We start from the raw sequence: 27,988 nt of genomic DNA, 5'->3' as shown, positions 1-27,988 counted from the left end.
GTGCCTGGGTGGCTCAATGGGTTGAGCATCCGATGGGTTGCTCTTGATTTCAGCTCAGGTCATGATCTTGGAGTTCGTGAGATCGAGCCCCTGCTTGGGATTCTCTTTCCCTCTCTGTCTGCCCCTCCCCTGCTCAAGCTTTGTCTTCTCTCTCTCTCTCCCAAAGATAAATAAATAAACATAAAAAAGAATTTAAAAGGGAATAATAAAATGCCATGTGTGATGCTAATCATCTCTGCATAAGCAGTTTGTCTCTGCAGTAAATTGCGTATCTTGGTAAAAAGGGATCTCTCGTGGTTGTATCAGTAGTTAAGTTTTGGGCGAGTCAGAAGTCACACGTGGATGTTTCAACTGTGCATCGCGGTCGGCACCCCGTTCCTCTCATTGTTCAAGGGCCATCTGAGCCTCAGTTTCTCTTCTGTGAAATGGGGATAATGCTATCTCAATAAACATGTTTTTACGTTGTTAATTTTTGGTTTGTGTTTAATGCCATACCCAGTGTTGATACAGGTTCTAGAAATAATAGGCTTTCTCATGTACTGCTGATAGGAGTGCAAAAGAGCCTAAACCCTCTGGGGCTTAGACTGGTGGTACAAGTCAAATCCCTACAAACGTGCATGTCAGCTGGCCTTGCAGTCTCAGGTCTGGGAATTTATCCTCAGGATGCATCCTAGTCAGAACTATGAACAGCAGTCTGTCTGCAAGATATATATGCCGTTCCTTCTAATTTAAAAGGAAAGATACAAAATGTCCAGAAAGGCTATATTGACTGAATTAATTATGTTGAATCCACAGAATAGACCACTATGTACCTATTAATGATGACGTTACAAAAGAATTCTGAACAGCACAGGGAAATTATTAACATACATTGAAATATAGGGGCGCCTGGGTGGCTTAGTCAGTTAAGCGCCTGACTCTTGATTTTGGCTCAGGTCATGTCTCATGGTTCATGAGATCGAGCCCTGCATCAGGCTCCGGGCTCACAGTGGAGAGTCTGCTTGAGATTCTCTCTCTCTCTCTCTCTCTCTCTCTCTCTCTCTCTCTCCCTCTCCCTCTCCCTCTCCCTCTCTCCCTCTCTCCCTCTCTCCCCGTCTCTCTCACAAGATCCCATGTAAAGTCCACCTTAGAAAGTGGGCTCTGGCATGGGGCACCTGGGTGGCTCAGTCAGTTAAGTGTCTGACTTCGGCTCAGGTCATGATCTCACGGTTCGTGATTTTGAGCCCCTGCATCAGGCTCCGCGCTGACAGCGCGGAGCCTGCTTGGGATTTCTCTCTCCTTCCCTCCCCAACCCATGCTGTCTCTGTCTCTCTCAAAATAAATAAATAAACTTTAAAAAAAAAAAAAAAAAGAAGTGGGCTCTGATGAGAATCAGGCGTAGGATTGTCCCGGCTGGTGGAGAGTTGTATTTGACCCTGTTCACTGCACCTGCCAACATGGTGAGGGTCCTCCGGAGATGCCGTGGCTCTGAAACCAGCTGTGGCACCGAAACTGAGCTATCCGTGTGGGGCAGCCCCCTGGTGTGTGGCCGTGGGCCCCAAGCCGGTCCTTTGCCAAGCCTGTAATTTATCACAGATAGATACATTCAGACATACTGTCATTATCCATTACTGCTAATGGGGTAATGTGTTTAAACTATAAATACACGGGCAGGGTTGAGATGCCAGCTTTTGCCCAAACATTACCGGTACCGCGTTCCGGGTGGTTTTTCTATGGCTGTCACCTACTTGGCACTAACTGCAAAGCAGAACCCTGTGCCAAGCAGGCAGTGTCTGCCTCGGCCCTCACTCCAGCCTGTGAGCGAGAGCAGAGAACCGTCCCGTCCCGGCCGTGCAGGTGAGCAGGGGGACGCGCCCGCCTCCCACGGCCGGGAAGGGGCAGAACGAATCCAGGGCACTCTCACCTGGACTCGAACTCCAGCCCCGGCCGGCAAATGTCAGAGGGGGCAGCCAGAACTCCCGCCTTTCGGGTTCCGGTGGCCCGTAACCGGAAGAAGGCGCAGCAGCCTGCCTCCCGGGTCGCCGCGCCACGTAGGTGGGTGGTCCACGCCGAGTGCGGGCAGCGCGGCCCGCCGGACTGGAAAGTGACTGCTCTGTGCCGCTGCTCTTTTTCAGCCCGTTGCTAGCTGTGTCCTTTGCCACGTGCTGTGCCCTTCCAGGCGTCGCCCTCCTGACCTGGGGGGTGAACCCCCTCACGGGAGCCCTGGGGGTCTTCAACATCTTCCTGTACACCTGTTGCTATACCCCGCTGAAGAAGATCAGCATCGCCAACACGTGGGTCGGAGCCGTCGTCGGGGCCATCCCGCCTGTCATGGGCTGGACGGCAGCGACCGGCAGCCTGGACGCCGGTGAGTATCTCGCGTGCCGGGTTGCGGGGGTCTCGGCTTCGGCCCACGGGCCCACGGCAGGGGGGGGGGGGCGCCAGGGCCCGGCCCTCGGTGGGTGGCTCTTGTGCGCAGACCTCGGCACCTGCCGGTCCGAGGCGTGTCCTTCCCGGAACTGCAGCTCTCGCTCTCTGAGTCCGCTCTAGCCCGTACTCATTCCTGCGGTCGCGTGAACGCAGGGCGGAAGGGAGACCGTGTCATCGGGCTTTCCAGGGGGACGTGTGCTTTCCCGGGCCGGGCAGGGAATGCCTAGGGGAAAAAAAAAAAAAAAAACCCCACAAAAACAAGCAGTGCTATGACAACGGGTGGAGTGGAAAGCGGGCACCTAAAAGTCACGAGCCCCATCAGGGCTGATCAGTCCTGGGGGACGTCCCGCATCGTGGAGCAGTGTCCAGGACTCGGTCTCCGGGCTCTCCCGCCCATCCAGACGCTCCCTGCCCGGGCGTGAGCTTTTCCCCACAGAACCAGGTGATTCCCCACCCCCCCCCACCCCACCCCTTCCCTTTGTGAAGGAGCAGACCCTTTTCATCAGTTTCTCATTTACTTTTATATGATTTGCTTAAGTCCTTCGCAGTGTCTACAATAAAACCATTGAAATCCATCTACTTTTTTTTTTTTTTTTTGGTGGCATGTCACAACGAAATTTGTGGGGTGAAAATAGCTCCTTTTTACCATCTGGAAGGGAAGTTTCACAGTCTAATTAGCCAGGTAATTAGTGTTTCTGACCAACACTTAGGAAGGAAGTGGTGAGGTTTCCTGCAAGAGACGTAAGTACATATTTTTCACATGAGAGATCAAAAGGCAGTTGACCATAAACGTTTGCCCTGTAAGCCACATTTCTGAAACTTTTCATAAAAGCCCTATACACTCTGACTTGGCAAGCTTACAAAGGCGGTTACACCTTTAGCGTGATTGTCTCTTAGCACAGTTTTAATATCCTGTAAATGTTGGCGTTCCACACGTCTACACATAAGATATTCTAGAACGTTCCTGCTCATTTGCTCAGTGATACACCCCAGACCGGAATCTCATCCGTGTGGGAGGGATGGCAGCACAGTGGTGAGGAGTGAGTGCTCCAGAGCAGGGGTGCCCTTTGGAACATTCTAGACTTTTTTAATGTTTATTTTTGAGAGAGAGAGAGAGAGAGAGAGAGAGAGAGAGAGAGAGACAGTACTAGCTGGGGAGGGACATAGAGAGAGAGGGAGACACGGAATCGGAAGCAAGCTCCAGGCTCCGAGCTGTCAGCACAGAACCCGACGTGGGGCTCGAACCCACAAACCGTGAGATCGTGACCTGAGCCGAAGTTGGATGCTTAACTGACTGAACTACCCAGCTGGCTAGTTCTAGACTTGACATGAACGTTCTAGACTTCTTTATGCTACCGTCTCCTCAATCTCCCCCGTGGTCCCTTCTCACGGAGCTGTCGTGAGGATTAAGTGAGTTCTTGCTAAGTATTCCTCGTTTGTACAGTAGATGGATTCATGCAGATCAAGAAAATAATCTCAAAAATCATGAGATTTTTATTGGTCTGGCAACTCTGAGCAATTCGTAATTGTTACCTGGCTGTTGTTCTGCCCACAGTGAGCTTGCCTCTGGGCTTGGTGGACAGAGCGCCTGGCCTTGGGTCCGGTGTTAGGGATGGCCATCTTGAGCGTAGGTGGGGAGAGAGGGAAGCATGGGTCTGACATCTCCAGACTAGATGGTGTCTGAATTTTCCCCCTTGTTTGCAGTTTATATTTAGAGAACACACCTGCTTACCACCAAATTCCTGGTCAGAGTCCCCCTCCTAGTTCTGCCTGGAGCCCCAGTCTTGACCCTGCCTGGAACCTTCCATCTCCCCTCACCCCACTCTCCTCTCCCCTCCTGTACCCCTCCGAACCTTTCTAGTGATCGCCCAGACATTTGAGTTGGGGCCCTTGAAAGAGACCCCCACTCTGCAGCACTGTGCTCCAAGTCACCTGCCTGCCTGAAGGAGACAGCCCCACACCCTTCCAGAGTGCCAGGACCTTACATGGGTTCCTCACACCCAGCCTAAAGGAACAGGGCCCCCAGGGGGCACCTGGGTGGCTCAGTCGGTTGAGCGTCCGACTCTTGATTTCAGCTCAGGTCATGATCTCACAGTTCATGAGTTCGAGCCCCGTGTCGGGCTCTGTGCTAACAGTGTGGAGTCTGCTTGGGATTCTCTCTCTCCCTCTCTCTCTCCCTGCCCTTCCTTACCTCTCTCTCTCAAAATAAATAAATAAACTTAAAATAAGTTAAAAAAAAAAAAAAAAAAGGAACAAGGCCCCCAAAACTACCTTTTCTCTCTGGGGAATCCCAGACAGAGCCACGGTCAGGGTTAAGTATTACTATCTACAGGGACAGATAACCCCTGGAGGTCGATGGGGGCAGGGCAGTCCACGGCAGTGCAGAACTTGGTCGCTTCTGTCGTCTGTTGGTCACCCAGATTCTTGCTAGCGGCTTTTGTTGTACTCCCAGGCAGTTTCCTTCAGAGGACTTTGGGCCTCAGTGTTCTCTGGAGTTGCATCCCCAGAGGCCAGAGAGAGAAAGCACTTTGCAACAGTCTTCCCACTTAGAGTGCGCATTCGGCCAGGAGCCTGGATTTGTTCAGGGACAGTATGGATTTAGCTGAACTGCCAATAGTCATATTTAAAATAAATGTTTTTAAAAAAACGTTTTTAAAACACATCTTTCTGTAATCCACATTTAATCGCGTATATAAATTCATTAGTGAGACAGAGCGAAAGGCCAGGCTATACTTTGTTTTAGGTTGCAGGGCAAAAATGCATGCTTATCTCGCACAAAGAGACCCATCACTGCCTGAACGGACCCCTGGCATAAAGCAGTGCAGCCCGAAACAGATTTGTGTCACCACAAGGAGAAGTTCCTCTAGCAGGTGCCTTGTATTATGTTCTTTTTCTTCAAATCCTGAAAACGCATTGTGGGGCACACAACCACAACATGGGTTACTGCCCCCAGAATTCTGATTCGCCCACAGGTCCAGTCGTATACCTAACGTCTTGTCAGATTTACGGAAAGAAGGTCACTTTGCGTGATGCCTTCAACTGCTTCCAGAAAAGTTTTGAAACATGAATTTGATAGAGCAAACGTGGCATCAACAGCAAATCTTTGATTACATCGAATGAATGAATGAATGAATGAATGAATGAATGAATGAATCAGTCAATCAATCAGTAGCTTCCATTTTACAGACAAAACTAGGTTAACCCTGGGTCAACTGCCAAATATTTATTGGGCCTCAGCCATGTGCAAGGGCCGGTAAATTTAGCCGGAAGTAGTCAAAGAAATAAGACAGAGTCACGGGGCACCTGGGTGGCTCAGTGGGTTAAGCGTCTGACTTGGGCTCATCAGGTCACCATCTCACTGCTCGTGAGTTCGAGCCCCGCGTCGGGCTCTGTGCTGACAGCTCGGAGCCTGGATCCTGCTTCCGATTCTGTCTCTCTCTCTCAAGAATAAATAAACATTAAAAAGAAAAGAAATAAGGCAGAGTCTGCAAGAACGTAGTTTCAACATTTCTATTGCTGGGATTTTAGCCACTAGGTTGAATGTGACTATATATACAGTCTTGTCACCTTCTAGAATAGTACCCACTAGCCACGTGTGGCTGTTTAACTTTGAGCTTAAACTAAATCAATTTAAACCTTCAGTTCTTAAGTCCCTGTAGCCCTATTTCAAATGCTCACAGCCACACAAATTTGAATGTGCATCAGGATCACCAGGCAGGCTCGCTAAATAGAACCCAGATTCCTGGGCCCTGCACCTGTAGTTTCTGGTTCAGTAGGTCTGGTGTAGGGCCTGAGAATTTGCACTTCTAACGCGCTGCCTAGTGATGCCAGTGCCCCCGCTCCAGGGACTGCTTTCTGAGCCACTAGTCTGAAAAGACAGAACCAGAGAGCGAGCCCTGGCTGTCAGAATACCTCGGAAATTCCTAGGGACATGGGCAAAGGGTGGGGGCAGATGGCATTATTGGAGCTGCACTCAGGGTGTCGTCCGTATCACCCGCGGAGGTTGTGTCTCCCATCCGGGTTCTTCTCTTAGGGGACACGTTTGCTTGAAACAGCCCTGCTGGGAGAAAAGTGGCCCCAAACGTTTCCCTCCTGCAGTATCTCCAAATCATTTTGTCTTTGGACCTCCAAAGAGAGATCGTGTTGGAGAAGCGTATGGATGGAGAAGTCTTTGATGTACTCCACTGAACCGCAGGGACAGGAAGGAAGGGGAGGCCGGAGGGGAGGAAGATGTAAGAGGGTCTGGGAGACCACCCACTCCGCTGATCGGCTTTCTTCCTGGGGCAGGTGTCTGTGAGGACCTACTGTGCGCTGGGCACCGAGGGATACAAAAATCCCTAAAACCCAGGCCCCGTCTTCACGGAAAGCGTGTCTCAGCATCTTCAGGGAGAGGCGGGCAGGTGTCAAATAACTGACTGAGCTGTCAGAGCTTGAGCAAGAAAGAGGTCTTCAGAGGGCTGTGCGTTCTCCTAACCTCCCCAGACGGGCCCAAGAGGGCTTTGGAGCAGAGGACCTTCTGAGTGAGGACGAGACCGCTCTCTCAAAGGGGGAAGGGCTTTTCGAGAAGAGGGAAGAACGTTCACAGGAATTTGTAGGCACGGGAGCTGAAGCGGGACAGCGTGGGGCCGGGGCCGTGATCTGAGATGAGCTGCCTGACGGGGACTGTATTGAAAGGCAGTCAAGGCCCTTGTAGGTTTAGCAGGAGAGGGGCAAGGGCCCCAAGTTCAGGATTATTTGCCCGTGCCGCAGGTGCGTTCTCCCGTGGTGCTGGAAGGCAGCGCATTGCCGAGCCCGCCCGTCCTCCTCCCAAGCTTGCGTGCCCTTCCGTCCCCCCACCCCTGCGCCTCTCTGGTGGGGGGCTCTACTGTCCCAAACCTGGCCTCCACCCTCCCCTAGTCACATTTCACCCTGCAAGTATCTAGTGAAGCCTCAAGCCGGTCATCCTCCTTGTGACATGTTGTGACACCTGCCAGCCTGCCGGGGGGTGTGGATGCCGGGGCCGTGTTTGCAGGGAGGCAGAGTCCACTGGACGGATTCCGTTCCTTGGTCCTTTCCCCGGCTCCTCCGGCAGGACCTCGAAGACCCAGCACGAACATCGGGGTCCCTCAGTCCCCCTGACCACGTGAACCTCCCTAGAGGCCCCTTCCTGGGCCCCAGAAGGAGGCAGGCAGGCCCCGGAAGGGGGAGGGGAGGTGGGAATTTCTACGGCCTCAGGACCTGTCTAGTTGAGAAGAAAGATAAAATAAGGAGCTGTTGCGCAAAACACGATTCGCATCCCAGACGGCTCCGCTCGTGGACTGAGGACATGTCAGTGTTCCAAAGTCCTTTCCCCCCTTCCCAGCGTCTACATCTTTTTGTGGTTCCTCTAGTGGCTACGGGGCCAATTAAGACCTCCAGAGGGCCTGAGCGCCCAAGAGATCAACCTGCCGTCCCTCCTCCAGCCAAGACCCAAGAGCTGAAATAAACCTGAGGACATCACATGGGATTCTGGTTCCCCCCCCCGCCCCCCCACAACCTCTTTCTTGTTGTTGTTGTTGTTGTTTTTATCCGAGAAAACGGAATTTTTCTCGTCGTTTCGGATGCCCCGGTGGTGGTGTGGGTGCAAAGCGTGTAGGTCTGGCCTGCCCCTTGGCTAACCCAGCACCTGGCGAGGCGTAGCGGGACGCGGGGTGACGGGGGAATTGGACAGATCAGTGTGTGGAAATGGGGAACGCTAAAGCAGTGTTAGTTCTTGATATTTGCTGTTTCATGGCTGAGACGTTTCCGGCTGGAAACTGCTAGCTTCGAAAGCCCTGTTGATCTGAGCAAAGGTCGGCATCGTAATGGGGTTTTACCTGCGACCGACCGTGTCCCCTCTGAGATTTGGGGTTAGGCCTTGTCTCCCTACCTAATTACTTTGCCTTTTCTTATTCATGTATTTTTTTTTTTTTTTTTTACCTTAACTGCTATTAAAACGCATTAAAAATGCTTACCCGCAAAAACTCCGGAAGGCCAAAGGAGAGGGCCGCTTTCTGGCCCCGGGTGTGGCAGGAAGGTAGTGAGAGAAGTGACCTGCTGGGGGACCCCAGCGAAGGGGTGCACTTGGTGGGGGGGGGGGGGGTGGAGATGGCGCTGCAGATAAGTGCCCTCAGCAGACAGCCCCCTCCCAGCGGGCCTGGAGCCACACGCATTAGGCCCCTCCACTGTGTTTACCTCCAGGGATGACTTAGTTTATCTTCCAGCCCTCTAAAGTACCTTCCCCTCCTCCTTGCCAAAGCCACCTCTCCCTCCCCGTCTCCTCCATTTCTTAGAAAGGCTCAGATTCTGTTTTCCCAAATGTGACTAAATCCCGGGTCTTGGGACTTCGGGACTTCGGTGGACCGGGCCAGGGTGACCCGCTCTGCTCTGCTCTGCTCTGCTCTGCATAGAGTTGATGTGTAAATTGCCTTTGGTTTGTAATTCAAATGTTGTTGTGTGGTAAACATTAATTATGTCAGCCAACATTCAGTTACAAATGAGGACTCAGCCCGAGGCTCTTATCAGGAGGTGACATTTGGCTGATGGATGGTTTTAGTAACAAAAAGAAAAGAGATTGTGTTGTTTTTTTTTTTAGCCTCAGCTGGTAAACTACAAAATGTTAAATACTGTTTCACTTTATGTACCTCCTTTATTCCAGGATGAGAAAATAGACTAGGAAAGGGGGAAATTTATTCCCTCACTCATTCAACAATTATTTATTGAGGGCGTATTAAGTACCTGGCACTGCCGAACCCAAACACTTCAAGAGATGTCCTGGAACGTTCTGGTCTGAAATCAAACTTGAAAATGAGTGTCTGTGTTCATCTGGTGTGAGGTTTTTCCATAACTAGTCTCAGAGGTCGCATTAACAAATGATTTTTTTTTTAAGTTTATTTTTTTAAGTTTATTTCTATTTATTCTGAGAGAAAGAGAGGGAGGGGGGAGGGGAGGGGCAGAGAGAGAGAGAGAGGGAAAGAGAATTCCAAGCAGGCTCCACACTGTCAGTGCAGAGCCAGATGCTGGGCTTAAACTCACGAAGTGGGAGATCATGACCCAAGTAGAAGTCAGAAGTCGGATGCTCAACTGACTGAGCCACTCAGGCGCCCCAAGACAAATGATATTTTTAATTTTTGTTATTGTTTATTTATTTTTGAGAGGGGGAGAGAAAGAGAGAGAGACAGAGCGTGAGTGAGAGAGGGGTAGAGAGAGAGGGAGACACAGAATCCGAAGCAGGTTCCAGGCTCCGCGCCATCAGCACAGAGCCCGACTTGGGGCTCGAACTCGCGAACTGCGAGATCGTGACCTGAGCTGAAGTCGGACGCTTAACCGACTGAGCCCCCCAGGCGCCCCGACAAATGATATTTTTAAAGACAGGGTGAACAAGGAACATCTTCATGGGAATATTAGCAAACCAAACAATATCAGAGCCCTATTCTCTTCAAAGACAGAAAACGCAAAAGGCTGAGAAAGAATGTACTAGAAATACGTTGGGTCTAATACGTTAGACCCAAGACAGACGGTCTAATTGGAGGCCAGCCAATTGGTACAGCCAGGGAAGTCGAGTCTCAAGATCACTTGTGCTGGGTTGACCAGTTGATCACGGTCACGGCTGTTCGGGGGCAGGGCCAGTGCCTTCCTGAAGGAGATGAACAAAATGGCTTTGGAAGGGCAGCCTCTGGTTGACACGGTGCCCGGTGGGTGCACAGTGGCTTACACTGTGGAGGCCGACCTGTTTCACAGGCCCCTTTGTGTCAGCCCTCAAAAGAAAGGCTTCGGAATCTGTGCCCATGAAGCTTTGGGTTTGGCTCTCCTCCCCCTAGCTCGTCCCCAGTTTACATCACCACGTAACCCTGAAAGCACAAACACAACCAGTCGTGGAACAGACCGCCCGCCAAGGGCCAAGGTGAGAGGGAGCCTGTTGTACCGAGGAAGGAAGACCTTCCAAACCTAGCACTGGGGTTCACAGGAGCTGTTTCTTTGTCCTTTTCGAGGCCCTGGCTGGGCGGTGAATGACAGTGAATGGGTGTGGGTGGAGGTGGGAAGGGGATGAATGTGGGCCCACCGGGCAGCCCAGAAAGCAAGCTGAAACCATTGAACTCCATCCCAAAAGGAATTTTGTTTCCGAAGAGCACGTTCAGGGACTCAGAGCTCCAACTTGAAGATTTTTGTCTCCTACCTCTTGGGAAACCATTCGGCCGTGATCGTCTTGGCTTTGTTTGCCAACAAAATGATGGACGTGTGCCGTGGACAAGGCTGTTTCTCGAGCCCGAACAGAGGGGACAATGAGTGAGGTCCCCCTCAGTTGGTATGCAGGTGTTTTGAGAGGGTTTTAAAATGCATGTGCAGCAAAACCTTGGGTCGCGAGTATCTTGTTCTGCGAGCGTTCTACGGGACGAGCAAACATTTCCAATAAGTTTTAACTGAATCAAAGAGTGATTGATGCCTTGCAATGCGAGTGGTTCATGACGCCGAATGTCGCGTGATCACAAACAGAGCCAGTGGTTTTGAAATCCGCTTTGATACACGAGTGTTTTGGATTACAAGCATGTTTCCGGAACAAATTAGGCTTGCAAACCAAGGTTTTACTGTATTTGCAAAGGGCCACTAGGAAGACATTAGTTAGCCTTGCCCCACCTGCTATTAGTATATTAATATGCCCCCCCCCCCCGCCCCCAGTCAGAGCAGGGTGCCACGAGATAAGGCTTCTCTCCGGCCCTTTGCACACGTACACGGCCTGCCCGATGTATGTGCCGTTCTCCCATTTTCTGTATATGGAGGAAAATAAGTAATGTCCTGGACACCTGGACATTCTGTCGAGTTGCCTTTGAGCTGGGATTGTGGTGTCATGATCCCAGGAGGTTGCTGCCCTCCAGAGAACCATACCCACAGATACACCACCTACATCCTAGATTTTCAGTGTTTTATGCATTCATAGACCAACAAATATTTGCTTCAAAGACTCTAGAGAGTGGGGCAGGAAACTGAGAAAACACATCTGAAAGAATGTGGCAGAAAAGGCGTGGCTTGTGTGAGTGGATCGGAACTCAGAGACCGTCCTCTGATCCCAGTTTGCAACTCACTTCTTCCAGGAAGCCTTCCCTGATCTCTCTGAGGCTGACATGGGCCTTCCTCCTGTGCGTCGCCCACAAGCACTCCACCTAAGGTGACCTCCAGAGGCAGCACTCCCCCTTTGTGCCGTCCCCCTCCGCGGCCAGACTCCGGAAGAGGGGCCCGGAGAACGGACCACGCCTGTCCCGCAGCGGGCCCGCTGCAGATTTCCGGTGTCCCAGAAGATAGGCCCAGAACAAACAGATGGCTCTGGGGGTGGGTGGCACTGAGGTGAGGCCTTTGAGTCAGTAAACGGAGCGCTCCCGTGTTTACCCCACAAGGAAGGTGGGCTCCACCACAGCCCCAGAACTAATCCAAGCCTTCCTGCTCCGGGGTCACCTTATCTTGATGAAGAGAGCAATTTGTTTTACATCTTTCCTACGAGGAGAGGCAGTTGCACACAGCCCATCGAGTAGAAGCTTGTGGGGGTGGTGGTTTTCTGATTATGATCCATTAAGGCTAAGCTGTGATTTCTAAAGCTCTTTCATTTGTGACATGAGCCAAACCCACACCCAATTTCCTCTCGCACAGAAAAGCAGCATGCTACTCTCTTATGAAAATGATTTTTTTAATTATGTTATTTTAAGCAGAAGCATAACCGAAAATGCATATTGAGCAAAACAGAATACTCCAGTGGGCACACAAAAAAAGAGAGGGCTTTTGAGAGAGGCAGGAGCCCACACCGGGGCCCTGATCATCTTAACCCTTTCCAGTCTGGTTTCCTGGCTGAGGCAGCTCCTCAGCAGAACAGCTGGGATTTCCCCGATCCCCCCGCCCCGTTCTCCGTCACCGCTACTTTCCCTTCTCAGTGTCTCAGCCTTGTCCGCTTCCCCCTGGGCCCCAGCTGTCCTCAACTGCAGCCTGTAATCTGCTCAGACCCTTTGGGGGTGAGCCCCGTCCCGGGCTGAGCCGGGGTGGGCTACTCCACGTACGTGATGGCCAGGACCTCACAGGGTCCCCAAGTCCCTGAGGAGCCACCAGCGCCCCCTCTTTACTGGTCCCTTCATGATCTGCCTTTCCATCAGCACACAGAGGAGGCATCCAGCCTTCCCTTCTGTCCTTTCCAGTTCCCCAGGGATACTCCCGGGCAAGGCCAATATCATCTGTCTCTAATGGAAGCAAACGGTTTTTTTTAAGGTCCCGGGACCCCCTAAGAAACCAGCAAATGCCCTTTTTCCTTCCAGCAAACCCGCTGCCTGTTCTGCAGTGTCAGCCTTTACATTGGCACCCCGCAGCCACCCCCTAGCAGTCTTTGTATGTCCCCTGTAGGGGCAGTAACTGTCTAACAGAAGGTGCTGCTTGGGGCACCTGGGTGACCCGGTCGGTTAGGCGTCCGACTCCCGGTGTTGGCTCCGGTTCGCGATCTCACAGTTGGTGGGTTCGAGCCCCGTGCCTGGCTCTGCGCTGGCCGCTCAGAGCCTGCTTGGAATTCTCTGTCTCCCTCCCTCTCTGCCCCTCCACCCCCCAAAATAAATAAATTAAAACTTTACGTAAATAAATAAAAGGAGGTGCCAGTCATGCTGAAGACCCCTGGGTGGGGCACGTTCACGAATCTTCTCATCTGTAAGAGGTTGTCGTGAGCGTGAGAGAGAGAGAGACAGACAGAGTTCCTCCCCCCAGTGCCTGGTGTGTGACAGCCCCGGAGCATTTAACTGGAATGGCTTGGAGGCACCTCAAACTTCAGATGGCCGAGAGTCGAGCGCTTCACGCATCCACCATGAGCGCACTCTCCGGCGTGTGCCCCAGCGTCCCCACCCGGACACAAGGATCGGTGTCTGCCACCCCCATCCCCCCCATGACACCTGACCCGGTCTGCAGGTGCCCGCGGGGCCCAGCCCCGTGCTTTAGCTCCTTGCCTCTGGCCGCGGCCTCCACACCGTGCCAGAAACCTACCCAAAGCGACCCTTCACAGGACCCGATGCGGTGCACCTTCCACTTAGTTGGGCCTTGCCGCGGATGTCGCTTTTGGGAAGGCCGTCCCTGAGCCGTCAGTGCCCAGTTGCCCCCAGCGTGTCCCCCGTTCTCTGAATAGCGCCCATCACTGTCACACGGGTTTATGTCTGCCCCTCCCTCCAGACTTGGAGCAGGGCTCGGCCTTGCATCTAGAGTGGCGCCTGGCCTGCGGTGGACGCCCGCCATCTGGTCACCAAGTGAGTGGATTCCACGCGTAGTGGCCGCTTCCATTGTTAGTGTGCAAATGGGAGCGTGTTTACCTGAACTGCCATATGTGTATCATGTTATTTGTAGAGAAGGTTAAAGGGGATTTGAGGGATTTGGCAGCTGAAATGGGGACGCTCCCATCAAGTCTCCGTTGCTTCCTTATATTTGAAGGTCGGAGGGGAACTGACTGACTGACGGAGCCCACGAGGAACTGTGACTGGGTCCGAGAGCAGGCCCCCTTGCCCCGCGGTCTGCACCCACACACGCTCTACTCGAGATGCTGCAACTGCCCCCTAACACTCAATGCAGAAATGGGCGAGTTTCTGCTCAGAACAATAGGAGTAAAAAAAAAAAAAAAAAAATCACCACTCTGTCTTTTAGGGGACGGGAAAGCCCGCCGCCTTTGTCCCTCTGCAGCCCACGCTGTTGAGGAATACAGATAAGAGATTAAAAGAAGGGCTCATTCCTTCTGATCCTCTTTGGCATGTGCACGCCAGGGGCCCTTCAGGACCTTAGAGCCCCAGCCTGGGTTTCTGAATGATTCTGAATTATTTAAACCGCCTTCTCTCCTGCTGGGTTGTGTTTCAGCGGTAGTATCCACCCTCTCCTTCTCGGAACATTCCCACAGATGGGAGGCAGGTGGAGTGCGCTCAGTAGATCCTCCTTACCTGAAATAGGACTGTGGTGACAAAATTTCAGCCTCTCTGTGCGGGATGCTGCTGGCCAGGGCAGGTGACACAGTGAGTGGGTGAGCGAGCCCTCAGCTCTCTCAGCGGGGGACCCCCAGGGGAGCACTTCGGTGTCAGGAACAGGGCACCGAGGGTGGTTTGCCCCGTGGGCTCACGAATCGGTGCTGAAACACACCGGTCCCGGGTGGCTTTTAGGAAAGCCTTTCTTTGCACACGTGGGCTCCCACTGATGCCTCTGGGGACCCTCCACTGCAGTGGCATCGAGCGCTTTCTGTATTCTGCTCCCGAGAGGCGACGGAAAAGGCAAATGGCCATTCCCTTAAGGAATTTTGCATTCAAGCAGGAAGCAGAAACGACGAATGACTGCACGCCGGGGTTGAGCCAGTGGTAGATGCAGGTGTGAGTAGCTCCCAGAGACGTATCCTAGCTCAGGCCCCTCTTCAGGACGGCCTGGTTGCCATCTGGGTGTCCCAGAAGCGTGTCAGGGTGAACACATCCCAGGTCACGCTCCTGCGCTGTTCTCTGAGCCTTCCCCGTTTTTCATCTCATAGAATGGCTGGCATCTCCGGGGGCCCCTAAACCAAGGGGGTGCCCTCTCCTTCCCCTCCTTATTTACTCTACACTCACTCCCTGCCACTTGGCCTCCTAAAACCCTCTCAAGTCCCTCTTTTCTCCCACTGTCACCACCTTGACCGCAACACCCGTCCCCTCTCATTTCCTCAGCCCCTGATGGAACCTTCCGTGCCTGCTCTGGGCCCCGCCAGCGTGTTCTCTCTCAAATTGGCCAAGTGACACTGATGCCCTTTCCTCACGCCCCCCGCACACGCACAGGTGCTCACACACACACACACACACACACACACGCTGAAACGTGTTCCCCTGTCTCCATGGCTTTCTGTTGCTTTGGGGATCAAGCCAGTGCTTGGAAGGCACACCCCGCCGAGTTGGGGGTGGCGCGCCCTGCCTGTCCCTCCAGCCACACTAGCTTCCCTTTTCTGATTTTGATACGTTTTTTCCATTATCGTACAGTCCAGCTGACCTCTTTTCCTTTCTTTTTTTTTTTTTTTTTTTTTTTAATTTTTTTTTCAACGTTTATTTATTTTTGGGACAGAGAGAGACAGAGCATGAATGGGCGAGGGGCAGAGAGAGAGGGAGACACAGAATCAGAAACAGGCTCCAGGCTCTGAGCCGTCAGCCCAGAGCCCGACGCGGGGCTCGAACTCACGGACGGTGAGATCGTGACCTGGTTGAAGTCGGACGCTTAACCGACTGCGCCACCCAGGCGCCCCCTCTTTTCCTTTCGATAGACAGCTCTGTGAATCCTAACGCGTGTTCTCATCTCCTTGTAATACCTCCTCTACACCGTGCACCTTCCGGCCCCTTCGTGACCACCTCTTCCTCCGCCAGCCCTCACGGGACTAGGTCACCTGTCCCGCAGAACTCAGCCCAGACACCCCCTCCTCTGAGAGGCCTTCTCTGCCTGCCTCCACTGGGTCTCGTTCTGTGTCCTCATCGCACGGACTTCCGCACGGCAGTGGGGTGCCGACGCAGACTCAGTAGTGTGGCTCTTGATGAATGCCTCGATGGCGAGCCGCCTTCCGGAGGGGTGGATTTGTGCTCCCCAGCGCCCGGCACGGTGCTCGCCACTTAGTAGGCACTCAGTTAGCACTTTCTGCGGGAGTAAGTGAACAGCGAGTCGCCTGCTCGGGAGTGGGCTGCCTGACTCGTGGGGGCTGTCTTCACAGCACATGGGCTCGTTCTGTTTCCTCCTGTCACCTCCTTTTGTAGAACCTAACATCATCTGATCTGTGATGGTTCGCTAAGGGGCATGAACCCTACCTAACATCCTATGTCAGGATTAAATGAGGTAAACTGTGTCAAAGGCTCCCCATAGGTGCCCGGTGAGCGGCGGCCTTCATCCCACCGCTGTGGGGGAGGGGAGGCCCTGTTCCAGACAAAAGGGCTAAACGGTGCTCGCGATACTAATACATCCTCGTTGCTGGCCGAGCCACACACAGGCTCCCGTTCTGCTCAGGGGACCGTGTTCCTTTATGTCACTCCATCTATTTGACACATGCTGTCTTCGTACCTCCTGCCTGTCACATGGCGCCGGCCCGTGGAATGTGCCAGACGCTGCCCTGGGAGCCCTGGCTGTGCTCAGTGACGCAGCCAGGACAGGGACAAAAGCCAGGTTGCTCAGCGCAGGGGGGGGGGGGGGGGGGGGGGGGGGGGGGCGACACCCCCCACCGTGAGCCGGGGGCCCCCCCGCCCCCCGGGGGGGGGCCTCGGAGAGGAGACCGCCTCCGCCTCCCCCAAGCCCCCTGCGCAGAGGTCCCACCGGTGTAGGGGGCCTCTGGTTGTCGCGATGCTGGGACGTACGGTGGGCGCTGGGTGGATGGGAGCCACAGATGCCCAGTGCCCCGCGGTGGGGGTGCGGGGTGGGGGGGGGCGGGGAATCTTGGAGAGTGTGAAGTTACCCCCTCCCCCGGGCTTGTCCCCCGATGCCAGGCCTGGACAAGGTGGAGGCGAGAACAGGGACGGGCAGAGACTCTGAGATCCGGGTGACATCCGGAGGGGCCACCTCGGGGCCCGAAGGGCTTTGCGGGCGAGAGGCAGCGATGCCTTCGTAAGCCTCTGATGACAGCGTGTCTTGCTTCCCCTTTTCCCCTCAACCCGCACACAGGAGCGTTTCTCCTGGGAGGGATCCTCTACTCCTGGCAGTTCCCCCACTTCAACGCCCTGAGCTGGGGCCTCCGTGAAGACTACTCCCGCGGCGGCTACTGCATGATGTCGGTCACCCACCCGGCCCTGTGCCGGCGCGTCGCCCTGCGCCACTGCCTGGCCTTGATCGGACTGTCCGCCGCCGCCCCCGTCCTGGACGTCACCACGTGGACCTTCCCCGCCATCTCCCTCCCCATCAACCTGTATATTTCCTACCTCGGCTTCCGGTTCTACGTCGACGCGGACCGGAAGAGCTCCCGGAAGCTGTTCTTCTGCAGCCTCTGGCACCTGCCCCTGTTTCTGCTGCTCATGCTCACCTGCAAGCGGCCGCCAGGGGCGACCTGTGCCGGGGGGGAGCCTCGGGGTTGACCCCACGTGGGCGCGTGGGGAAACAAAAGCAAAAAAACGTACGGGGAGACGCACTTTTTTTTTTTTTTTTTTTTTTTTTGTGCTTTGCGGTGAGACCAGAATATTTTGTCAATTCTAGAAGCGGAGAAGGGAAATTGCCCGGTTTGGTAGGAGATTGTAAAATGATTTGATGCTCCGTGATCACGCGACGTTTTTTTTAATGGTAGCATCCAAGATGCGCCCCAAATGAGAAATGGGTTGGCTCAGGTGATTAATAAGAGAGAGAGAGTATTTTTCTCTTTAAGAGTCTTTGTAGATTTCTTCCTCTAACCCCCGACGGCCCCCTCCCCGTTGATTTTCTTCTTTGTGGGGAGGTACAGGTCCACGTCTTCCCTTTCTAGCCACACACACACGCACGCACACACTCACAGACAAACACGCACACACACTCCCGGCCCGCCAGTCGGAATGCTCCCTGGTGACCAGACGCGTTGATCAGGAGTACTCGGTCTGGACTTTCTGTGTCCTCAGGTCCCCGGAGGGCCACATCGGAGGAAGTGCGCCCTGCCGGCCCTCCCCGTGAAAGAGCCAGGGCCCCGAGTCCAGCTTTCTCACATATATTCTCAACCGCATACTCCCCCAAACAATAATAGAACCCGAAGGGTGTGCTGCCGGCCCATCGCCAAGGGAGAATTCCAAACGGTTGCCTAGGGGACCCCAGACGGGACTGCCAGCCCCTGGTCCACCCCCGTTACGTATCAGCATTTCAAAAACTCCAAGGAATCAAAGGCATCTTTATATAGTTCACTTGAAAATACAGGAGGTGTCTGAAGCGTTTTCTTTCTGGAAGGGTGGCGCCAGACTTCGTACCAGCCATCGGGCGGGCTCTGACCCCTTCGTGTCACCCGTCAGCCACCGGTTTGCTGCGCGGCTTCTCAAGGCCGATGGAGAAGCGAAGACAAACAAACAAACAAACAAAAACGTGAGTAGGCCTAGCCAGCCACAGAGCTCGCGTTCGCGTCCCTTCGGTGGAAAACGCCGTTCTCTCCCGGGATCTTCTGAACTCAGAAATCAGCCTCCGTGCATCCGGTGGCCAGAAGCTCGGGTCCGACTCTGGGCAGGGATGCGTCCGTCCTGGGAGTTGTGCGAGCTAACCTGGAGCCAGGCACGTGTGGTCCCTTCCATCCGTCCGTCCTTTACATATGGTCCTTGTCCGCTGTCGAATCCCACTTGCCTGAAGGTCTCGATGCTTAACGGGGTGTTTTCCTTGCTCAGTCTGTGGGGGCACTGCTGGGATTCATTGTGGGGAGTATTTAAGGCGACATTTAAACGGTCACTGCAGCCTGCCCGTTCTCAAAATTGTCTAAAGCGACTGCCGAGAACATGTGACCCCCGTTTCTACTTCTGTGCGGTATTACCTCCCGGCTGTATCCAGGTCCTTTCCTGTGGGGAACGTGGCATAGGAATGTCTGCAAAGAACGTCTACACCCTGTTGCAGCCCTCAGGTTTGTAAAATGCCTCCATTCTCTCCTGCTGCAATAAACCAGTAGGTGAGAACAGCAGTGGGCGTGATGTCGTGTATTTGTTCGCCTTGTACCGAGTTGACACGGGGCCTGGCAGAATTGCTAACACTCGACTCGCTTTTATGAGCGAGCAGGGGTTGGAGGGCGATCGGTATTTCTGTCCCAAGGTGGTGGAAGGAAGCGCGTTGGATTTTTTTATACCTGTACACCCGAAACAATAATGAGCATGCTTATTACTAATAAAAGAAGAAGGGCCATGACCCGCCCGCCCTTCCCCTACCTTCAGCTTGGAAACACCCAGCCTCTCCCTTCTTCCTACGAAACCAGCACCACAGACATCATCCTCCAGGGCTCCCAGACCTGTCGTTCTCCTGCTCGGAAAAGGTCAGTGGCCAGTGCACCATCTATCTGAGCAGCAAATGAAGTCACAGCTTGTCAACGCTCAGACCCAGTCTTCTCTCCAGGGATCTTCCATGTGAGAACTTCCCTTCATGTCCCCCACCGCCCTGAAGGCACCCTGTTCTCAGGTGACCCCACCAGCTCCCCAAAGCCCGGTGCCGTATGTCCCGGTGTGGAACGTGGATTTCAAGCTCCGGTGACCACCCCCTTTCCCCAGGCCAGGATGTCACTCGCTCACCTGGACTCCTGGGGCACCTCGTTTCTTCACACCTGCTACAGCCTCTGACCTTGACCACCTTTCCTAAGGAATGCTCATCAGCATTCCCCAGGTGCGTGAAGCATGTTCTTTAACGGGGTATCTTCGGGAAGTCATGTCCACGCTGCAGCACTCTTGGGGGCATCACCAGGCACAGTGCGTAGCATGGCCTCATGGGACTCAAAGTTAAGTAAAAATTAAAAACCTGTGTTTGCTTCCGCTGGCGATCCCCTAACGTACTAAGCAGCCACAGGTCCTTTCTCGGAACGCCTCCCGCCCGGTGCGTGGAGTTAGCGGCCTCCTGGAGCGACAGCCCGGGACGTGCCATCTGGACTAATCAGTTTTCACTCATGGTCCTTCAGGCCACTCGGTTGTAAGTGCAGGGGGGAGGCCCGGGGGCCGCACGTGCGGGAGGAGGGGCTTGAGCTACCAAATGGGGTTTCACAGGGAGGCCGCTTATTCTACAACACAGCTTAGGAGTGAAAAGGAAAATGGACACATCCGGCCCCTGAATTCATTTTTTTTTTAACGTTTTATTTATTTTTGAGACAGGGAGAGACAGAGCATGAACAGGGGAGGGTCAGAGAGAGGGAGACACAGAATCTGAAACAGGCTCCAGGCTCTGAGCTGTCAGCACGGAGCCCGACGCGGGGCTCGAACTCACAAAACCACAAGATCGTGACCTGAGCCGAAGTCGGCCGCTTAACCGACTGAGCCACCCGGGCGCCCCTGAATTCGCTTTTTTGAAAGCACAATTCTTAGCATAATATTACTTCTGACTCTGGGCAGGCTGGACCCACTTCCTTTTATTTCAGGAAAGCCACTGTATCAATTACCAGGATAAAACCACACGTCCCCGAAGGCTGTTAGGGGAATTGGCTTTGCTTGCTCCCGGGATCAGCTTTTCTTTTCAGACATGAAGCGGGCTCCGTCTGGCCCAGTAGGCTTGCTGACCCTGGTGTGACAGGAGGCTCACTCCTCTGTTTCTGCTGGAGCCGGGGTCTCTGACACCCGCCTCTCCCCGCCTCCCCGACACGCTCCGGGCGACAGGACACTTGTCACTGACTGCCGGAAATGCCCACTTGACCCTTCCGGTGACGTGCTCGGGTTCCCACGAGAACACCTCGTTTGACTTGAATGAAGACCGGAGTCTAGAAGAGGCCTTGTTGGTTCTCTCTTGGGAATCAGAGGCCAGCCAGTGATTACCCCCAAAGCTCTGCGTCTGTCGGCAGGCACACTTCCTCCTTCTGGTAGGATCAGTGGTATTAACCACCCAGGCATCGAAGGCAGGTGGAAATTAAACAGGTCCAGCAATGGCCGTGGACGCTTGGCGGGCCGCTCTTGGTTTTTCCCCAGACGCTGTCAAACCACAGGTAAGTTGATACCTGCCAAGCTGCCCAGAGTAGAGGCAGAAGCCTCTTCTTCGTTGGAAACTCAAATATAATAGACCTCATGCTGGGCACAATACAGTGTTCCAGCGTCTTTGGGCCACAGTTTGCCAACCAAACAGAAGATGCAAAGAGATGTTTCTGGATCAAAGAGCCTCTGGCCCTCACTTCCCGATCCGGGTCCTGTTCCGCAGTCTCTGGGCCCGCCTCGCCCATCCCGGATCATCGGAGATGCCGCCTGACCTCCCCAAGCTTGCGCTGTGACCGGCCCAGCCTGGGTCACCACCCCCTGAGCTCTGTCACGGAGGCCACCGGCCGGAAGACGTCTGCTGGCTGGGGCCACCGCTCACCCCCTCTGCTGCCACCAGCTTGCAGCTTCTACGTGGTTTGGACTTTGCCTTCTCTAACGTCAGACCACTGCTCCAGCCCCCACCATTGCTGCTGTGCCTGTCTCCCATCGGGCCCATCAGTATGCAACCTGCCTGTTGTGTTTACCCGTTTACGGTAAAATTTACCTGCTTCCCCAACAGCCCCGTTAGACCACAGCCCCAGTAAGGCAGGACTGTCTCTTACCGCTGTAGCCACTAGCCCCTAAAACCCGGGGTGACAGGGCAGACGCTCCATCGGTGACAGAAGGAATGACTGAGTGGCTTTAGGGGAGTGGCTGGAGGTGGAGGGTCCAGGAGCTGGAGACTCCTGGACCCGCGCTTGAGTGGGGGGAGGGGGGGATAGACCAGCACATGCCCCGTGTGACAGAATCTGGGGCAGGTGCGGCATTCTGTTTCTGGAAGAAAATCAGCCTAGTTGAGCCAGGAGGAGTTGCCGTCATTTCTACTTGATTTCGCTCAGTCTTTCTTCTCCAAATTGTGGTGAATTTTTACCATTTCCTTTATCTTTAGGGCTCTCTTGGCTCAGCCACTGAGCGGCAAAGCATCCTTAGGCAAGCTGACTTCTTGGACCCTGTTTCTCTCTCCCACCCCTCTCTCTCTCTCCTTCTTCTTCCTTTTTTTTTTTTTTTTTTTTTTGTTTTGGCTTTTTCAGATACATCAGCAGAGAATCTAGCGTCTAGCTCCACCTCCTTTCCCCAAAGTCACTGTTTTGACTCATCCCCGGCAACCGTGAGCTCAGCTAACACCCTCTGGCGTGCGACCGCCAGCCTGCATCCCGGGGGTCAGCTGAAATGAACGGACCCCCACCCGCTTCATAAACTGGGGGACCCTCCTGGGAAGTGCAAGCTGAGAGAATGAGGGCCCCCGAGCACAGAGAAGGTCGAGAAGGCAGGTCACCCAGATCGCGTGGGGGAAAGTGGGGCACCAGCGTCTTGGCAAAAGCCAGTCTGTCCTCAGCGGACAGCAGCCCGCGGTCACTGCGGCCTGGGGCACCTGCCAACCCTGCTCTTCGCAGACAGCTCCTGTCGCCAAAGCAGAGCCCAGCACGGAGGTGGGAGCTGGCAGGAGGAGGACGGGTAACCCCACCCCGCCCCCAAACACCTCAAGACAGCAAGGCAATGAAGACAAACAGTCCGAGAGGCATCGGGCAAGACGGGAGGCATCCGGCAAGAGAAACACACGAACGCAAACCCAGAGAAAGCATCAAGGGAGGGAGAGGCAGCCCACCCTCAGACGGGATGGTTAACTCAACAGCCACGGAGTCTCCTCTCCGCCGAGCAAATAACTGTCGGAGGGCACTGCGTGCCAGGCCTTCTGCGGGACGAGGGGATGAGCCAGGATCGTCCGTGACCCCTCCCCGAGTTCACTCTGGAGGTTGGCAGGGCGGGAGGACTGCGGTGGCAGGGCGGGGGGCACGGGGCCACTCCAGCCTGTGACTCCCGAGTCCTTGGATGGTCTCCGGGCCCCACCGCCTTGCCAGGGGATCGTCTCTGCTCAGCCCCTTCGGGGCCTTCTCCACACCGACTTCTCTGCGACCCTGGTTCTTGCGTCCCTTAGTTGGACTCTTTGACCCTGTCTTTGAGGCTCCGTACCCATCACAGGGCGGTCTGGCCGTACCTCTCACTGTCTCCTAAGGACATCCGAGCCAGACTTAGCCTACGACTCTCCACACCCCGCTCACACCCCCTTTTCTTTATGGGGCACACTGGTGCCAAGGAACCCTCCCAGCTGGGTTTCTGTGCCCAGGAAACAATGCAGCGTCGGCAGGCTGACTGTGGCAGGGGAGGAGAGCCTGGGAGCGAAGGCATTCCCCACACACACCAGGGTGAGCAAGGCCCCGCGTGCAGGAAGATCGCCTGGCCAGGTTTGTGTCGAAAAATTCGGGCCATGGCGTGGAAGGTAGATGGGGACACCCGGGGAGACCAGCTGACGATAACGCGTCTGAATCCGGGCCAAGGAGGGGGAGGGGCGGAGGGGAACCCGCAGGCCTGGCTGGGTGATTGGCAGAAAGGAGATCGGGGACATCCCAGGGTCCCGGCTTGGGAGCCAAGGTGATGCCGTTCACCGAGGGGGGAGTCCCTCTTCCGTGGTTCCCTTCTCGTCCTCTGCCTGTGTTCCCTGATGGCCTTGACTGCCGGTCTCATCTCCTGTGGAGGACCCAGGCTGCCCCCACCCGTCCCCGAGCCTCTGCCTGGCATCTCCCCGCTGCCTGGCACTCGAGAGGAAGCTTCTTGGCCAGGTGCTAGAAGAAGCAGCTTGCTCAAGACCGTGTGCCTTGGCGTGTCCCCTCCCTCCGGTGCCTCTGCCCCAAAGCTTCTAGAACAGGAGCTCCTCCCTCCCCTCCCCCCACCCACCCTCCTAAGGCTCTCTAATCTAAATAACCCACCAGCCAATTCGTTTGTTCAGACCCCCGCAGCCTGCCATTTGACACTTGTTCGTCTCTAAACTATAGATGATCTACCCAGAGCTAGAAAAAAATCACGGCTACTCTCTTGGCAGAGCGTGCCCTCATCAGATAACCGTTAACCAGCCTTTGTATCCGTGTGGGCTCCTAATTGCAAGTGGCCGGAAACCCAGCTGAAAGAGGCCTAATTAAGAGTAGAGATGTCTTGGTTCGTGTGGTTGAAAAGTCCAGAAGCAGGCTGGCTTCAGGCACGGCTGCATCCAGGAGGCACTTTGTTCTCCTTGCTGTGACACCACTCTGGGCAAGCTCTCTCCCCTTAAGAGGTGGGAACCTCTTGCCCAAATGATTCATTCTTTTAGTCACAGGTATTTATTGACTACTTACCTTGTGCCCAGGTGCTGGGGGTGCAGCAGTGAACAAAACAGTCAAACATCGCTGCCCTCATGCCTAAGACCTCTCTAGAAAATGAAAAAACAAAAGCAACAAAAAAACCCGGTAACTGTGGTTACCTCTGGAGTGGGGAATTGGTGGCTGGGAGTCAGCTTCTCATTCAAACCTAGTAAGAAAGGGAGCATGCTGGGGCGCCTGGGTGGCTCAGTCGGTAAAGCGTCTGACTTCGGCTCGGGTCATGACCTCGCGGTCCGTGAGTTCGAGCCCCACGCCGGGCTCTGTGCTGACAGCTCAGAGCCTGGAGCCTGCTTCGGATTCTGTATCTCCCTCTCTCTCTGCTCCTCCCCTGTTCATGCTCTGGCTCTCTCTCTCTCTCAAAAACAAATAAACATTTTTTTAAAAATGGAAGGAAGGAAGGAGACCCCAATTCACCGGATTGAGGGTTTTTGCACATTCTTGACCCACTCAGCCTGGTTCAAGTCAATCAGAGCCCGTGTACGGGAGGCAGTGATCCCCTCCCACGATGAAGGTTTGGGAAATGTGGTGGGAAGGGGGTTGAGGAACGGGAAACACCTTTGAGTTTGGTCCTCAGGGAGACTTTGGGGTCAGGGCACGGAGGAAGTGGACCTACGGCTGGAGCCCCACGAAAGAACCCCCAGGCCTTGTGGAGGGGTCCCCAGCGTAGGCAGGGCCCGGCTGCTGTGCAGACCCACAGACCCTCCCACCCATAACCAAGGTGACAAGCTGAAGATTTTGCCCTTGGCATGCTTGTCCTGACCCTCTGACGCCTGTGGCCCGGGAGCCATCGTAAAGAAAGAGCGTGTGTGTATATGCAGGTGTAAATTAAGGTCAATTTTATCACAAGGCCATTAGCGGGATGAAACCCCGGGCATTTCCCTACCTGCTCTTTGCACCACATCGGCCACGTCCCCTGAGATTTCCCAAGCCAGCCCCCTACTCAGGGAAGGCAGGGCCACCCTTCCTCCGAGCCCCGGTCAGGCCCTGAAAAGAACACCTGAATCAGTACCTTTCACCTTTCGTAACCTTGATCTCTAAATAAGATATTGCTCGAAAGACACTTGGCTATCCTAGGAATCCTTTAGGGAAAACGCTTCTTGATCCAAGAGCCAGAAATGAGCCAGCTGGGCCATTTTTCACAACCCCCCCACCCCCACCCCACCCGAGTCTGGGTATCTGCAGGGAGCAGAGGACGAGGCATTTCTGTCCCCAGGCCACCGGCCTGCTGGGCACCCGCTACCCGCGCCCCCCCCCCCACAATCCCGGCCCTCAGGAAGAAGGAAAACATCTGTGTAAGTAGCACCCCAGCTTCCCGGGCAGTGGCCCTGTCCCTCAGAATTGTCCCTGCTCCCTCAGCTAGAAAGGGACACTTGGCATTCTCTGCGAGGTATTTTAATGCTAATTTGTTTAGTCAAAAAGAGGAGCCCAAACAGATGTGGGCCATTTGGGGGGGGGGGGGATCATGTGTTAGCAAGGGCGAAAGCCTGGTTGGCAGGATATTAAATATTACCTTGGCCATTCACAAACACTTCATATTTCAAGAAAGGAAGGGAGGCAAAGACTGTGTCCTATAAATCAGCCTTTCAAAGAGGCAGAAGGAGGCAAACGTTTGATAAATCTCTGTCATTGTACCGGGAGATCAAAGGCCCCAACACATGTATTCGTGCAACTGGCTATCACACGCCAGGCCGGACAGCCTGAGAAGGAAAGAATTAGCCGAACTCTAATCTGCGATTAGCTGCTGTGTCTCAGGAGAGGTCGGGGGGGGGGGGGGGGGGGGGCGCCAGGCGGGTATGGGGGGCCGGTGGCTGGGTTCTCAGGGCCAGCTGCACCAGTGGCCGGGGAGGTGCAGGGCCAGCGACATCCACACCCTCGGTCGTGACCATGGTGTCGTCTGGTCCCTACACCTGCTCCAAGATGGAGGCCAGGCTGTGGGCACAGCGGGACATCGGGGTGGCCAACCCGGGCAGCGGGGCTCCCAAGCCAGCCCAGGGGTCTCGTGCTGCCTCCTGCCACCGTGTCCCCTGAAAGGCCCAGGTAGCCCCGTCCGATAGCTCTTGTTCCAGTGGCCGAAGTGTCCTCTGTCACGGTCGGGAAGCGTGGACGTGCGTGGACGTGCTCCCCCGGGCGGCTTCTGATGAAGGGCCTCCGTGCTTCTGGAACACAAGAGTCCGTTCTGCTTCAACAGGATGCTTTTTCGCATCGGCTGAGAATGGAGAGTCAGGTGGCGCATTGAGGTGCAAAGCTGTGGGGGACGCGCTTCAAACCCAGGCAGACCCCGAACGACCAGCGGGTGCTGGGGCGCCCCGGCCGCCTGGCTTCAAACGAAGGACTGGTGCTCCGGCCGCACCTGGTTAACATCCAGCCAGCGGTCACCTGCGACCACACCTTGGCCTGCATCCTGCTGCTCCTGCCCTTGCCCTTGATGGAGCTTACCCGAGCCCCGGTGAGAGCTGGCTTTCTGCCTGCCCTTCTGCTGAAGGTGGCCGGACGGGGACGCCCGTCACACAGGGTGACCTCAGTGCAGCTCACGGTCAAGGGATTCAGCCCGGCCTGGATGCGCCTGGGTCCCCTCACCGCCTCTGAGCTGCGCAGCCCCCACGTTCTCCTCTGTCCCCCAGCCACACCCCTGTTCTCTCAGCTGATGACCCCCCAGAGAAGCGGAGCGATCCGAAGAGATTTTCCACCGACGTCTGACTCATCACCCACCTCCCAGCATCTGCTCCTGGGAGTCCGTTGGCAGGCGGGCTTCCAGGAGGAGCCGTTCCCCCTAAAACCAGACCCTCCCCGCGTGCGCATTTAACCTGATCTCCCCGCATCTGTTCCCAGAAATGCTGCCCTCGCCTTCCTGCAACCCGGATTCCTTATTCGCTGCGGGATCTTTTCCACAAACGCACAAACGTGCCGTTGTCTCCCATTTAACAGGAAAACAAAACAACACAAAACCGAAAACCACCCCCAACTCCCGATTTCACTCCCTCGGCTGGCGGCCCTCCCGTCTCTTTGCTCCCCTCTGCAGCAAAATTCGAGAGAGTGGTCCCGTCCGTGGCTGTTTTCAATTACCTCCCTCCCGCGACCTCTTACGCCGTCCAGGCTTCCGCCCCCACCGCTCTGTTGTGCCCGCCCGTATCAAGGTCGCCCGTGACCTCCGCGTGGCTGCACACCCAGCGGGCAGTTCTCCATCCTCGACTTGCGTGACCTCTTAGCGGCGTTGGACCCAGCTGTGTGCTTTCTGTTCCTCTTGGCTCCTGGCTTTTCTTCCTCCTTCTCTGGGCGTCCGTTGTCAGCCTGGGCCGCTGCTTCTCCTTCAGTCTCTGACCCTCTTCTCCTTCCTACCCCCCCCCCCCGCCCCACCGCCTTGTGATCCCAGGCAGTTCCCAAGGCTGTAAACACCTGCTGTTCACTGGTGACCTTCTGAAGGTCTCTCTCCAGCTTAGACCCTTCCAGCTAATTCCGGACGTGTCTATCCAGCTGCCTGGCGGGCACTTCCATTTAGGTGTCTTAAGAGACACGGCAGCCTCAGCACACCCCACTAGGCTCCTGATCCTGCCCCCCCCCCACCATCTTCCCGCCCAGAGCATCCACATCTCGGGTGACAGCAGCTTTGTCCTCCGGCTGCTCAGCCAAGATCTTCACGGCCTCCCCTCTTTCTCTCGTCCCCCGTGTCCAATTCCTCTGAAAGTCCTGCCCACTATGGCTTCAGAATGTAGCCAGGGTCTGGCCACCTCTCACTGTCTGCATGGGTCACCGGCGTCTGGGGCGGGAGTGGCTCCCACAGCTGGCTTCCAA

General features: G+C 55.0%; 1 protein-coding gene across 1 annotated transcript in view; it reads left to right on the top strand.

Annotated features, from left to right (window-relative positions):
- COX10 (cytochrome c oxidase assembly factor heme A:farnesyltransferase COX10) overlaps window positions 1-18,994 on the top strand; it is a 55,401-nt gene extending 36,407 nt beyond the window's left edge. The window contains exons 3-4 of the mRNA XM_040453159.1: window positions 2,115-2,347; window positions 17,047-18,994. Of these exons, the coding sequence (XP_040309093.1) occupies window positions 2,115-2,347; window positions 17,047-17,453 (640 nt within the window). The 3' untranslated portion in view covers window positions 17,454-18,994. The remainder of the gene's footprint in view (window positions 1-2,114; window positions 2,348-17,046) is intronic.
- Window positions 18,995-27,988: the final 8,994 nt, after the last annotated feature.

This window comes from Herpailurus yagouaroundi, unplaced genomic scaffold (assembly GCF_014898765.1).
Source record: "Herpailurus yagouaroundi ecotype Mexico unplaced genomic scaffold, PumYag 208, whole genome shotgun sequence".
Classification (NCBI taxonomy): Eukaryota; Metazoa; Chordata; class Mammalia; order Carnivora; family Felidae; genus Herpailurus; species Herpailurus yagouaroundi.
This window is presented reverse-complemented; position numbering and strand designations above follow the sequence as displayed.